The sequence below is a fragment of the Triticum aestivum genome, chromosome 5D, assembly GCF_018294505.1.
Source record: "Triticum aestivum cultivar Chinese Spring chromosome 5D, IWGSC CS RefSeq v2.1, whole genome shotgun sequence".
NCBI lineage: Eukaryota > Viridiplantae > Streptophyta > Magnoliopsida > Poales > Poaceae > Triticum > Triticum aestivum.
Genome location: NC_057808.1, coordinates 547,248,589 through 547,264,034, shown reverse-complemented (window position 1 = coordinate 547,264,034; position 15,446 = coordinate 547,248,589). Strand labels below are relative to the sequence as shown.

At 40.8% G+C, this 15,446-nt stretch overlaps 2 protein-coding genes across 2 annotated transcripts; both read right to left on the bottom strand.

The window, feature by feature from the left end:
* Positions 1-442: 442 nt before the first annotated feature.
* Positions 443-1,546, bottom strand: LOC606391 (receptor-like protein 3). Its single transcript, XM_044544308.1, is given in 2 exon segments — positions 443-715; positions 718-1,546. Coding segments are annotated over 2 exon segments (852 nt in total). The 5' UTR covers positions 1,435-1,546; the 3' UTR covers positions 443-580.
* Positions 1,547-10,545: 8,999 nt separating this feature from the next.
* Positions 10,546-14,974, bottom strand: LOC123123728 (probable inactive receptor kinase RLK902). Its single transcript, XM_044544307.1, has 4 exons — positions 14,010-14,974; positions 13,478-13,523; positions 10,971-11,050; positions 10,546-10,772 (listed from the first exon to the last, which is right to left on the bottom strand). The coding sequence occupies exons 1-4, from the start codon at positions 14,863-14,865 to the stop codon at positions 10,546-10,548; spliced, it is 1,209 nt and encodes a 402-aa protein (XP_044400242.1). The 5' UTR covers positions 14,866-14,974.
* Positions 14,975-15,446: the final 472 nt, after the last annotated feature.

Sequence of the window (15,446 nt, the reverse complement as noted above, 5' to 3'; positions counted from 1 at the left end):
GTTCCACGGGAATTTTTAGCCCAAAAAAATATTTGTGCTCGTTGCACTATATTGTATCGGTATATCGAAGGATCCGGTCCATTAGATAAAGTCGGATGTATAGTTCATATTTATTAGATAAAGTGCTCACCTATTTGAGTTCACTACGGGGACAAATAGGCTAATCTCTGCTTTTTTGCTACATCTCCTTCGAGACTTGCACAAGAGAATTTTATAGCTAGCTGACATTAAACACTTAAAATTTACCATGTAATACACATGCCCAATCAGCATAAGAAAACGTCACACATTACAGCGAATACGAGAGATGGAATAATCACCCCATCTAGACATCCAGGATGCAAATTTGTTCATAAGCAAACATGCTTCGTCCACATCAGCTGCAAGCCCACGTTGATATTCAGGTCAGTATGTATGTAAGATATTTTAGAGAAATCTTATATAAAGTAGAAATAAGATGCTATATATATCCATGAAGTTACATAACACTATTGACCCCACCCAAGTGATTGTGGGCTACACTGAACTTGGACAACCACATAAGCTCCATCAAGGAAGATGCAAACAATTCACTTACAAATCATTCATCTCCTACGACCTTGTTGCTCCCAGATACGACATGGTTGCTCCCAGATACAGTGTTGTTGGTCCCAGATACAGTATTGTGGCTCCCGGATACGGTATGGAAGCTCCCGGATACATTATTGTCCCGGATACGGCATTGTTATTGTCAGTCACGATATGTTTGTCCCCAGATACAACATGGTTGCTACCAGTTACGGTATTGTCGTTCCCGGTTATGACAGTGTTGTTGCTCCCAGCCACATTGTTGTTATTCCCGGATATGACAGTGTTGTCATTCCCAGAAACAACGTTGGTGCTCCCAGATCTGACAGTGTTGTTGCTCCCAGATATTGTATTTGGTTGTTCGTCGAGTGTTCTTCTATTACGCTTCACATACAATGGCATGTTAGTAAAAACCATACCTAGTGAATGACCAGCGATGACAAGACCCTTGAGCCGTATCAAACTCTTGGGTACCTCGCCAACCAATGAATTATCCGACAGATCCAAGTAGCAAAGGTGATCAAGCTCGCCAATCCATGATGGGATGGTGCCGACCAGTTTGTTGTTGGCAAGGTTGAGCTCCTCTAGCCGTGCAAGGCCTGCCAAGGATGCTCCTGGGATGAGCCCCACGAGGCCGTGCCCAGGGAGCCGCAGCGCCGTGACACGGCCGCTAGTGCCATCGCAGTTCACGCCTTCCCAGACGCAGCAGGAGGCACCGGACCAGGCAGCACGGAGGAGGGCAGCCCCACCGCTGAGGTTTCCGGCGAAGCCCCGTAGCGCACGGAGGTCATCGGGGTGGCACGACGTTGCACGTGCCGCCGGCAAGAGGAACGCCAAGAACAGGAGCAGCAGCCCGCATTTCGCCATGGATTCAGCTGTGGCAGCAAGAAAGCCTTTTGAGGTGCAAGTGATTGGCAAGTGCTCTCGGCAAAAACTTCTTTTGGGGTGCAAGTGATTGGCAAGTGCTCTTGGCAAAAAACTGCTTGAGTGGTGCATGTTATCTTATAGTGTGTCTGTTTGTAACCATGTGTTGCAAGTGGTTCAGTACTATTGGTCCGTGGTTACAAGGCCCATGACTGCCTCCCAATTCAAACGTGGTTTTTGTTGTCTTCTGTCGACTGAAATGCGTGGGTGGCATATACTCAAGCTGGCAACTTCTCCTACTCAATTCAAACCTCTTCTAGTCCATTATTGCTTTGTCGCCAGCTGCCATAGTTACAGTGATCCCATGCGGCTATAGGTCCAGTGCACAGAGAGAAAGAGAGGGACGCAAATAAAATCCTAGGAAGATATTATTATGCGGACGTCAAAAGAAACAACACCCATATAGATAGTGTGGATGACATGGTATGGCTGAAGACAGGCATTGTGACCGGCCTAATTTGAGGAATATCTTGACTTTTCTGGAGCCGAATAATTCTATCTGATTATAGAAAAATTGTGGGAAAATGCCGAAGCGCCATCATTAATTACCAAGTAACATGTGGTATTTGGCTAGGTGTGAAATAAGGATTTAGAAACATACTGTTTTCTAGCAATCTATTGTTCATTGTTTTGGGTATAGCTCACCATTCATGCCGATGGTCTGTTTTCTAGCACTCAACCGAGGCTACCAAAGAACATAAGGTAGATGTCATCGAAGACTTGTCCATTGCAACATTATTATAAAGTAATTGTAACATATTATATTTGAAACGGAGGAAGCACACTGCTAATCATAGTAATGCACTGTAGTCTGCTCCAGTTTATTGTTTAGTACAAACGTAAGGCACATGAATGCACTGTACTCTGCTCCAGTTTATTGTCTACAAATCGTAAGACACATGAATGCACTGTACTCTGCTCCAGTTTATTGCCTCTTTTTGCGAAATGCTCCAGTTTATTGTCTCCAAACGTAAGACACATGACTGCACTGTACTCTCGCAGGATGTTTGGTAGACTGCACTTACGAGCGACACCTTCGTCGAGCGCCTCTCTGTCAACTTGGCCATGAAGAAAATAATTCTGTTAATTTCTACATGTCGGCAAGAATGAGAAACTACTTGATGCCACCACAAGTATCACAACAAGCAAGGCAAAATATCAAGTACTCCCTCCGTAAACTAATATAAGAGCGTTTAGAATACTAAAGTAGTGATCTAAACACTCTTATATTAGTTTACAGAGGGAGTAACATATAGGCTGGATGATATTTAGTGAACCTACTATACTAGTACAAGTGCATTCTGCCATAGGCAAGTACTCCCTCTGTAAACAAATATAAGAGCGTTTAGATCATTAAAGTAGTGATCTAAACGCTCTTATATTAGTTTACGGAGGGAGTACTAGCTAGTTAGAAAGAAGCTGCAATTTCTCTTGTGAGATAATGGGAGTACATGAGGTGTACTACACTAGATAAGGTGTGAGAAAATTGAGCTACGAGCCAGTGGCGCAGCTAGAGGGTTGGCAGGATGACGCATGGACCCTGGAATTTTCCCATAGCCTATATATGCCCTCCGTCCCAAAATTTATGTCGCTTAAAGTTATCCTAAATCAGCGACACTTATTTTGGGACAAAGGAAGTATATCATATACAAAAGATGAGATTTTCTTTTAAATAAGTAAATTCATGTGAATAGTTTTACTCGTGGATCGTCCTGGGCCACTACTATGAGCTGTAATAGGAAGGAACTGGTAATTGTTTTGTCTTTTAAACGAGCCCAATGTTTCTTCTACCCAGAAACCGTAGAACAATCGCTCTATGTTATTTGTCCCAATGTAATTAAGTCAGTTCTAGTACTCCTATGCAATGGTAATCATAGAAATGCAATGTGCTCTCTGCTCCAGTTTATTGTCTACGCAGCTTAAGACACAAATGCACCATCTTCGTCGAGCGGCTCTCAGTCAACTTGATTCTGACGAAAACAGTACTTTTGACCTCTACATGTCGGCAGGAACGAAAACTACTCGATGCATGCCGCCAGAAGTATCACTATCACAAGACAAAACACCAAGCAATCATGCACGTGGGATGATATTCAGTGAACCTACTAGCCAGTGGTCACATGCCTGTACTAGCTAAGGCCTAAGTCAGGTGTGAGAAAATTCAAAGAAGCTGCAGTATCTCTTGTGAGCTGTGAAGATGAAGTACATGGGGCGTACCTACCAGTCACTAGATAAGGTATCACTGAATATCTAGATGAGGTGTACCTAACTGTCCATACGGTGAGAGCTTGTAGTTTAGCTAGTAGCCTATCTTCAACGTCGACGCTCTGCTCCACGACACCCATCACAGCAAGCTTTGTACACCGGGGCAAAACCTTCTTTGGCAACCCGCTCACACGTCCGCTTCTTCATATGGCTCCTCGACCACGATCGAATTGTTCCAAACGCGCGAGTCAGCATCTTCTCTTGCGCTATATGTTTCTTCGGCGATTGAGACGGCTGAGCACCTCCCCCTTCACCGCGCCTTCGCCTAACAATTTTGGGCCCACCTAAATGTGCTATTTTTTAATTAATTTTCATAAATATTACGCTGGATAAAAAAATTTCAAAAATAATACACCGTCGGCCCGCTGCAGGCCGACTGGGCCTAGTCGGCCCACAGCAGGCCGATTGGACGACTGGCCCCTGTCGGCCCACTGTGGGCTGATTGGGTCCTGTCGGCCAGCTGTAGGCCGACTGGAGCTAATTGGCTCGATGTGGGCTAATTGTTTTTGCAAAAAAATAGGCACAAAAAATATATGTTTAAAAAATATTAATTATGTAATTAAAAAATGTTAAATGTGTATAAAAAAATGTTCCTGATGTATGCGAAAAATGTACAATATATATGCAAAAAGTTGACATAAAAAATATGTTTTAAAAAGTGTTAAGCATGTATTTAAAAATTGTTAAATGTGTGTATAAAAAATGTTCCTTATTTATACAAAAAATATAGAATGTGTATGAAAAAAAGTTGACACCAAAAAAATATGTTTGAAAAAAATGTTAATCATGTATTTGAAAAAATGTTCCTTATCTATACAAAAAATATAGATGTGTATGAAAAAAAAGTTGACACCAAAAAAATATGTTTGAAAAAAATGTTAATCATGTATTTGAAAAAATGTTCAACGAGTACACAAAAATGTTTCATGTATTGAAATGAAAGGTTAAACGTGTATAAAAAAATGTTTCAGCTCCGGATCCGGTATGGGAGCATCACGGACCTAAGTATGATTGGTTGCTCTTTTTGTATGGAACTGGAACATTTTTTCAAACATATCTTTTTGGTGTCAACTTTTTTTCATACACATTCTATATTTTTTTAATAGATAAGAAACATTTTTTATACACACATTTAACAATTTTTAATCATGTATTTGAAAAAATGTCAACTTTTCAAACATATTTTTTTGGTGTCAAGTTTTTTTCATACACATTCTATATTTTTTGTATAAATAAGGAACATTTTTTATACACACATTTAACAATTTTTAAATACATGCTTAACACTTTTTAAAACATATTTTTTATGTCAACTTTTTAGCATATATATTGTACATTTTTGGTATACATCAGGAATTTTTTTTATACATTTTTTAATTACATAATTAACATTTTTTTAAACATATTTTTTTATGCCTACTTTTTTTGCAAAAACACCCAATCAGCCCACAGTGGGCCGACAGGGGCCAGTCGGCCAGCCGTAGGCCGACTGGAGTCCAATCGGCCTGCTGTGGGCCGACTAGGCCCAGTCGGCCTGCAGCGAGCCGACGGTGTATTATTTTTGAAAAAAAATTACCCAGCGTAATATTTATGAAAATTAATAAAAAAATGTATTATTTAAAAAAATTAGCCCTAAATGTCTTCTCAAATGCAGATCTTTTCTTTTTTTGCAAGGTCACAAATGCAGCATCAGCTGGATGCAAATTATGTTTGCTGGCAGTCATATCCTTTGGTAGGGCTGGACACGAGCCGAGCCGTGTCGGACTTTGGTGAACCAAGCTGAGCTAGCTCGGAAGCTGTGATGAGCCTACTGAAGCACCTTGCTCGAGCTTAGCTCTGGCTCGGTCCGGCTCGCGAGCCTCTAAGGAGCAGTTGTTCAGGAGTGGTCCAGGACCTATATTTTCGGCCTTTGGAAGCAAACTAAAAATGTATATTGAACATGTATGACTACATATATCTAGAAATTGTCATAGTACAATAAAATGATTATATTTTCCTGTGAGAAGTGTAGAAACTGAACCAATAGCCAAGTAAAGTTAGCCACTGTAGCATCTTTCCATTCGAACAGACAGCACAGAGAAGCAATCTATTTGTTAGTTAATAATAGGGCCGAGAGACATTCGCAAAAATTTAAATAAAAATATTAATAGGGCCGGGAAAAGGATAGATATCTCACATGCCTAAAATTAAAAGGATACATTTAGGCTCTACCACAATAACATAAACAGAAGTCTTAAATGGGTAAATGATGATAACGACGCCAAGACAAAGTTTTTATACATCCAATGCAAAAAATAGAAACATACACATGATAAGACCACATATGAGCAAAAAGTCACTTTGGAGGACGAGCTCTAATGAACCCTATATTTTGAATAGTGTCAAAAAGGCATTTTGAAGTTTCGAAAAATTCTGAAAAAGTCAACATGTGCAAAAATTTGGTGCTGAAATAAGTAACCATCCGAGTCACACAAAAATAAAGAAAAATCAAGATTTTGGAAAGATGGACAGTGCGTGTATTATTCACTCTTTAGAAATCAGCATTTTGGCATTTTTTATAGCTCATATGCTTACTTATTTCATCACGAAACTCTACACATGTGTAATATACATCCATATAATCATGTAGAATTCTTTTCGGATTTTTTTGAAACTTTAAATGTGATTTAAAACTATTTAAAATAAAGTCCTCCAATGCACATGGGCTCCAAAAATTCACACCTGGGCTCCAAAAATTCACTTTCATGACCAAAATTTCACTTTGGAGGACGAGTTCCAGTGAGACCTATTTTTGTAATAGTGCCAAAAAGGTATTTTGAAGTTTCGAAAAATTCTGAAAAAAATACAGCCTCAGCAAAGAAAGGCTTGTCAAATTCTTTCCTGGCGCCAGAAGCAATTTCAACCATGTTTTGACTTGCAGGCCAATATATCTGAAGATAATTCCAGATTCTAACACTAAAGTTACATTGAAAAATAGATGATTTCTGTCCTCCAAACATCTGTTTATGTTATTGCATTGGATGAGCACGAAAGGCTTGCCAAATTCTTTCCTGGCGCCAGAAGCAATTTCAACCATGTCTTTGCAGGCCAATATATCTGAAGATAATTCTAGATTCTAACACTAAAGTTACATTGAAAAAATAGACGATTTCTGTTCTCCAAACGTCCGTTTTCTTCGGCGATTGAGACGGCTGAGCACCTCCCCCTTCACCGTGCCTTCGCCTAACAATTTTGGGCCCACCTAAATGTCTTCTCAAATGCAGATCTTTTCCTTTTTGCAAGGTCACAAATGCAGCATCAGCTGGATGCAAGTTATGTTTGCTGGCAGTCATATCCTTTGGTAGGGCTGCACACGAGCCGAGCCGTGTTGGACTTTGGTGACCTTGCGACCTTGTCAAATTCTTTCCTGGCGGGGCACATATATTGGCCTACAAATCATCTACATTGGAAAAATAGATGATTTCCGTCCTCCAAACATCGGGTGGGGTATATATAGGACACATTGTGGAGTATCCTTAATTTTCCAATGCCTACTCAACACCATATCCTTGGTATTCACTCTCCATAAATTTCTCACAGAAATAACATTTAGACCCGCATGATTTAGATGGAGAGGGCGCCCGGCCGTGGAGGGATATCCTGATGCAAATGACTCAGTCAAAAAACTAATTCCTTGTGTTATATGTTGTTAATTCTCATGTGTGTTATATATGGTTCTACAAGTCTGATTATTCTGCTATCACAGGAAACTAATTCTTTGTCCGTTAGAAACTAAAAAGGAAATCGAGGTACATTTGGTATTATTTATAATTTTTTTATTCATTTCAAAATTTGTACTATTTAGTTATTCCCTAGAACTATTTGGAAATGGAAAAATAAGAACACACAAGCTAATTACATGCAAACTTTGTATGAATATGTAACATGAAATATTAATTAAGGCTATTAGTAGGCGCAACATTAATTTACTAATACTCGATACGCTGAGTTTAAGTCTCATTATTACTAAGTGAACAAAACCGACTCTAAAGTTTTTGATAAACAATATATCACAATCACAATTTGATAAGTGAATTGAGATTTAGCACATTTAATATAGTAATAACATCACAGTATCCGAAAGTGGTAGACATATTCTCAAGCTTCTCTACGCCCTTGCAAAGAAACTTTGCCAACACACTCAGATCATTACTTCACTTGACTGATCAACTACCGAGTAAGTCTATAACTCTAGATTAATTGCTCATAAATAAATTTCACACTCCTTTCTTAAGACCCGTGTGAACAAATTATTAGTCTGAATCAGAACTTACAGAACTTCAGAAATGATACAACAACAACTTTAAGGGCAAAAATGCGTCTGTAAAGTGTAACCATACCACAGCATATTAAAATGTTAGGTATCTTACTGACCTATCTTCGGAACAGTGAACTATCCTCCACAACCCTACTTACATGGTGGTAACTGGATAAGAAATCACTACAACGAATGTTATTCAGCGTTCTCTTGAAGTTTGTATGTGGTAATAACCGAGTACTCATCGCAAGAACTCGAAAGAGACAAGATATTGGTCCATAGTACTCAAGCTTAAGCCACTGTGAAACCTTATGCATGATCATTTCTTTGGCATGATCCCATCACTAGACAACAAAAGTTTCAACAAGCAATGATTGAAGTAAAGTTCTTTAGAGCCTTGATGATGAGACACTCATGGGTGTGTTAGCAAGTTACTCTAGTATCATGTTGTCTTTACATACCTTTCACTCCCCAATTTATGTTTTCATTTCTAAAGAAAGAAAAGTTCTATTTCATGCGTTCTTGGCAAACAAGTGTTAACTAGAGTACATATAGTAGAAGTTACTTTATTATTTTGTCTAGTTGTGCAAGAGCTTTGTGTCGATTATCTTGGAATCACAAACACTTACATAATAACCATGCCACCGCTACAACTATACTAAGTTTTCAGGTAAAGAAAGCGGAAGGCTATCTAGGCATACCGATCGTAAGTGAATCAAAACCTTCTCGTTATTTCGATTTAAAGAATTGAGATCCTTAGGATTTGGAATCCATTGAGTCTAGGATAATGTTTTTATTACTTTAAAATGTGAAGGATTGGTTCCTGCCGTATATAGAAATAGAAACCCATTGCTACAAACCAAAGGGCTCCAAAAAATCTACAAAAATGTCTATCCTTTAGAATTCTACAAAATTCATGTGAACCAAAAGAGACCTTATTGTCTGTAGCGTAAGACACATGAATGCAGTGTACTCTGACAGGATGATTGTTAGACTGTATTTATGACTGCCACCTTCGTCGAAAACCTCTCTGTCAACTTGGCTATGGTGAAATAATCCTGTTGATTTCTACATGTCGGCAAGAATGAGAAATTATTTGATGCCACCACAAGTATCACAAGCAAGAAAAATAATATCAAGCTACATGCTGGCTGGATGATATTTAGTGAACCTACTACTAGAGTACAAGTGCAGTCTACCACAGAAAGCTGCAATTTCCTATCATGAGCTGAGGATATGGAGTAGCACATGAGGTGTACCGGTCACTAGATAAGGTGTAAGTCTGGTGTGAGAAAACCGACCTATGAGCCAGTGGCATAGATAGAGGGCGGATAGGGTTATACATGGACCTTGGAATTTTCCCATGGCCTGTATAGCATACTAAAAACTACTCTCTCCGTTCCAAAATAAGTGTCGTGGTTCTAGTTCAAACTAAAACCACGACATTTATTTTGAAACAGAGGGTGTAGAATTTCTAAATAAATAAATTCATGTGAAATAGTTCTACTCGTGGACTATCCTGGGCCATTGGGTTGGATACAACACTACTGTGAGCTGTAATAGGAAGGAACTGGCAGTTGTTTCTCTCATGAACTGTCCTAGTGTAACTAAGTCAGTTCTAAAAGGGTATGACTAGTTATCTCAACAAACAATGCTGTGAGGCCTCCATGCGACGTCACATGAATATATTCCTAGTATTTCCCTCCAAAGCTTGTTTACTCTGGACAACCAAGAAGAGTATAATCTCCTGCTTCCATGTATTTCCCTCCAAAGCTTATTTTCTGTCTTAAGGTTTTGACTCTTGTACTCTTTTATGTACCATAACTTGTAGCAACTAATGTACTCCTATGCAGTGGTAATCATAGAAATGCACTGTACTCTTCGCAGTTTATTGTCTATACATTTTAAGACAGAAAATGCACTATACTCTTATATGATTATTGGTACACTTCCTGTACAACCGCCATCTTCGTCAACAGCCTCACTGTCAACTTGTTTCTGATGAAAACAAAACTGTTGACTTCCACATGTCGGCAAGAACGAAATCTACTTGATGCATGCCACCAGATGTATCACTATCATAAGACAAAATACCAAGCAACCATGCATGTGGGATGATATTCAGTGAACCTACTAGCCAATGGTTACATGTCTGTACTAGCTAGAAAGAAGCTGCAGTTTCTCTTAAGAGTTGTAGAGATGAAGTACATGAGGCGTACCTACCAATCACTAGATAAGGTAGCTCACTGAATATCTAGATGAGGTGTACGTAGCTCTCCATACGGTGAGAGCTAGGTAGTTAAGCTTCTAGTTTAGCTAGGAGCCTATCTTTGACGGACGCTCTCATCAACGACACCCATCACTGCAAGTTGTGTGAGCCCGGGCAAAAACTCCTTTGGAAAACCCTCACACATCCGCTTCTTCATATGCCTCCTCTGGCACGATCGGATCGTTCCAGACGCGCAAGTGACCGTCCTGTGCTATATGTTTCTTCAAGGATTGAGACGGCCGAGCACCTCCTTCTTCACTCCGCGCCTTCGCCTGATAATTCTGGGGCCACCTAAACCTCTTCCCAGATGGGGATCTTTTATTTGTTGCAAGGTCCAAAATGCAGGATCAGCTGGATGCAAATTCCTTTTTCTGGTGGCCATATCCAATGCAAAATATTGAAACATCCACATGATAAGACCGCATATTATCCATCTCCATTCTCCGTACACTAAAATAGCAACATCCACATGATAAGACCGCATATGATCCGTCTCCATTCTCCATACACCAAAATAACAAGATCCACATGGGAGTGCACATGTAACAATAATTGTTGCAAATGTTGGCTCTCATGTGACCAGCCAAATATAACAAGATCCACATGAGAGTTCAGACCATCAAGAAGTGCAGAAACTAATGTAGTTACCAATACTCTTATAGTTGCAATTCACCACACTCTTGGGAAACTTGATGGTCTGAAGATCCACCTCCTCCTCATCCTCCTCCCTGTATAACATAAGAGAGTTAATGTGTAACAAAAATATGGAAATCATACCACCACATTATGTCTTAGTATAAGCACCCTTAATATAACTTGCAACACATACCAATCCCTAAATGACATCCGGGTTTAGAGAGCTCCTAAAGTTATCTAAAACCCTTCCACCAGTGCTCAATGTTGATCATGAAGACATGAAGCTAGTCTGTATAGTCAAGAACCACCTTACCATCTTTGCCAACACAGGGTCTCTAGATGCATTGTCCTTCCACCAATCAAGAAGACTGAATTGATGGTAGTCTATTATGTTTCTCATTCACACTTCGATGGTCTTGATGAAGTGCTTGATAAGAATGACGGGAACTCACAATCTGCTAGTGGCATTGAGCTACTTGTCATGCAATTAGACTTGGATGATGAAGCACCAGATATTTGTTATATCAGTATGTGTGGGTATAGACTGGTTGGTTGGAATGTTCTGCACATAAAAGAATGTTTTGCAAATAGTCACATCCTTAAGGTATTTGTCAGAGTGAATGCTTTAGAAATATCTACCATGATATTTAATGTTATTAAAATATACTTGAACAAACACAGATACACGCAAATTTTTATGTATGCACTATATAATTTACGGAAATTTCAAAATATCATTATTAAAATTGAAATATATTACCTTTTTCTGAATAGATTAAATACCACATATTAAGTAGTACATACCCTTATGAAAACACCCTTATTGAAATTGAAAAAAAAAATCCCAAGTCATTGTGGGTGTCAAAGTCTTCTTCCTCCTGCATCCACTGGCGGTGCATCGTGAGCTAAGCTTATTGCCACATGTTGAAAGCCAGAAACTTGTAGAAGCATCGACTGAGAAGTTGTCGATGTAGAACATAAGGTATCAACGGTCGCGACCTGTGTATACAATCGGTGCCCCAAAGAAGAAAACACAAAGAGAGAATGTAGAACGTCTAGTCCGTACAGACGGAGTTGGAAAACAAAAATCTCACACACTCCCCACTTGGCAGAGGCTGGCCAAACTTCTTCAATCAGAGAGGGAGCTGGAGGAAAAAGATGTATAATCACATTGTCCACTCCGTATGAAAACGCCACCAAGACGAACTTGTGACAGAAAAAGCCAGACCAGATAACCAGATTTGGGAGCACACCATCCTCTACATGACTCCCGATGATATGAAGAGGCAACATAGCAATGGCGAGGCAGGGACACCTTATTCCATGCTTATGAAGATGCCATCGTATCGCCACCGCCGCTTAGAGACCAAAACCTAAAAGATTCTAACCCTACCACCACCTGGACGAAGCACTGGGGTCTCCACCACATTCCATCACCGAAAGCTAGAGCCGGAGGGAAAGGGGTCCATGGTCTTGACGGGCAGCAGTAGGTCAAAGTTACCTTTTTTGCCCCTGATCACTAAGTTTTTTTTTACATTCAACTTACCCTTTATTCGCTGGTGATCAAAGTTACACCCTTTACAAGCAGAGGATTAACAGAACGTGGAGGATCTTCCATCCATACACTAGGCTAGGAGTAGAAAACTTAGCTAGGCTAGCTAATTCATGAGCAATTAGGTCTGTCAAAGTTATCACCCTTTATAGGTTCACTGAATAGGGTCTGTTCAAAAAGGGCATGTTTGTAATTTATAGGGTACTACTATAGTTGTGGCTGCTCTGCCAAAGTCATCACCCTCCATCATAGTGAACCTATAGTTAGCCACGAGATCAGGTAAGTTACATGTTTGTAATTTATCATGTGTGCTGTAGAGATGGACGACATGAGGTGTACTAGTCACTAGATAAGGTATAAGTTAGGCGTGATAAAGGAAAGCTATAAGTTGTAATAGGAACTATAGTAGTTGTTTCCCTTTTGAACTGACCCGAGGTAATTAGGTCTGTTTGAAAAGGGCATGACTAGTATAGTACCCTATAAGAATTAAGAAACAGAACAATGTCGTGAGGCCGCCATACCACGTGAGTGCATGCATATATCACCGAATATATTCCTCCTGCCCATATTGTGCGAGCTATCTAGGCTAGCTTATAGCTTAGCTAACAGCCTCCCTTCGATGCACTCTCATCCCTGACATCAAGCTTTTTTGTTTTTAGAAAAGGAGGAAAACCCTGATCTCTGTATTATTAGGATGTACACAAAGCCCTGACATCTAACTGACCAGATCCCTTCGACTCACCCTTGACATCAAGCTGTGTGTGTTGGGGCAAAACTCTCGCCAAGCATTTATCTACCGTGGCAAAGGCTCTTGCACGGACAGACAGTTTGCTTCCTAAGCGTATCGACGGTCTGAGTCGGCTCCCTTCTTTACACTATATATATGTTCTTTCCCTCTTGGTCGATCCCAGAGGGCTGGTCCCTTGTAAAAATAGATTTACTCGTGATGAACCTTTTTTTTTCTCACCTGCTTGCGATGAAGGTCGTCCTACTGCGAGGACTTTTATCCTTGGCTGAAAAAATAAAAAATACAGTGCTCGTTAAACTATACCAGTATCAAAGGATCTGGTCCATTCATCAAGACGGATACACGGTACATATTATTTGTACTAATCTATGCTCTTTTGCTCCAGCTCCTTCATCCAAACATTTCGACATTGATGCATCTATCATTTACACTTGCACAAGAGAAGTATGTACGTATAGCTAGCTGACATTAAGCGCGTATAACTCATTATGTGATTCACAGTCCAAATGCCCAATCAGGATACGGAAGCATCACACATGCATATACATCCACGATGCAAATTTATACATAAGCAAACATGCTTGGTATACACCAGCTGCAAGCCGCCGTTGATATTTATGTCAGCAAGTATGTAAGATAAAGTCTGGAAATTTTATTTAAAGTAGGAAAAGGATGCTCTATCCATGAAGTTACATAACACGATTGGCCCCACCAAGTGTTTGTGAGCTACACTGACTCGCAAACCATTAACCTCCTGTCACAACTTTGTTGCTCCCAGACACAACATGGTTGCTCCCAGATACGGTATTGTTGCTCCCGGATACGGTATTGAGAGTCCCGGATACGGTGTGGAAGCTCCCGGATACATTATTGTCTATCCCGGAAACAACATTGTTGTTGTCAGTTACAATATGTTTGGTCCCAGAAACAACATGGTTACTACCAGTTACGGTATTGCCGCTCCCAGTTGTGATGGTATTGTTGCTCCCAGCAACAGTGTTGTCATTCCCAGATACAACTGTGTTGTCGTTCCCGGATACAACATTGGTTCTACCAGATCGGACTTTGTTGTTGGTCCCAGATATGATATTGGGTTGTTGTTGTTGGAGTGTTCGTCTGCTACGCTTCACATACAATGGCATGTTAGTGAAAGCCATACCCAATGAACGACCAGTAGTGGCGAAGCCCTTGAGCTGTATCAAACTCTTGGATACCTCGCCAACCAATAAATTGTCGGAAAGATCCAAGTAGCATAGGTGATCAAGCTCACCAATCCACGATGGGATGGTGCCGATCAGTTTGTTGTTGGCAAGGTTGAGCTCCTCCAGCTGCGCGAGGCCCGCCAAGGATGCTCTAGGGATGGGCCCCGCAAGGCCGCGCCCGGGTAGCCGAAGCCCCGTGACGCGTCCACTTGTGCCGTCGCAGCTCACACCTTCCCAGCCGCAGCACGAGACACCGGTCCAAACAGCGCGTAGGAGCACGCCGCCACCACTGAGATTCCCGGCGAAGCCCTGCAGCGCATGAAGGTCGTCAGTGTGGCACGACGTAGCACTCGTCGCCGGCAAGAGGAACGCCAAGAATTGGAGCAGCAGCCAGCATTTCGCCATGGATTCAGCTGAAGTATGCTATGTCTACACAAACACAACAACTATCGGTAAGAAATCTTGTTTGGGATGCAAGTGATTCGCAAGTGCTCTTGGCAAAAACTGCTCGGTGGTGCATGCTATCTTATAGTGTGTGTGTGTGTGTGTGTAAGCACGCGTTGCAAGTGGTTCAGTAGTACTGTTAGTCCGTGGCCACAAGGACCACAACTGCCTCCCAATTCAAACTTGGTTTTTGTTATCTTCTGTCGACTAAAATCCGTGGACTCAAGCTGCCACTCAATGCCAGTATGCAAGTAGAGAGAGGAGATTAATAATTGAGTGATCCCATATGCAAGCAGAGAGAGGACTCTTGTCACCCATGCCATGCAGAGTAATAATTGAGTGATCCCGTGCGACTACAGTTCCAGTGCACAGAGAGAAAGAGGGACACCGAAAAATCGTAGGAGGATATTATATGCGAACGTCAATGAATACGATGGTGTGGATGACATGGAATGGCTCGGAAGAGACGACGCACTGTGACCGGCTTAATAAGGGCTGGGAAGATACGATGCATTCTCACCAACCTAAGGTAAAACTTTTTT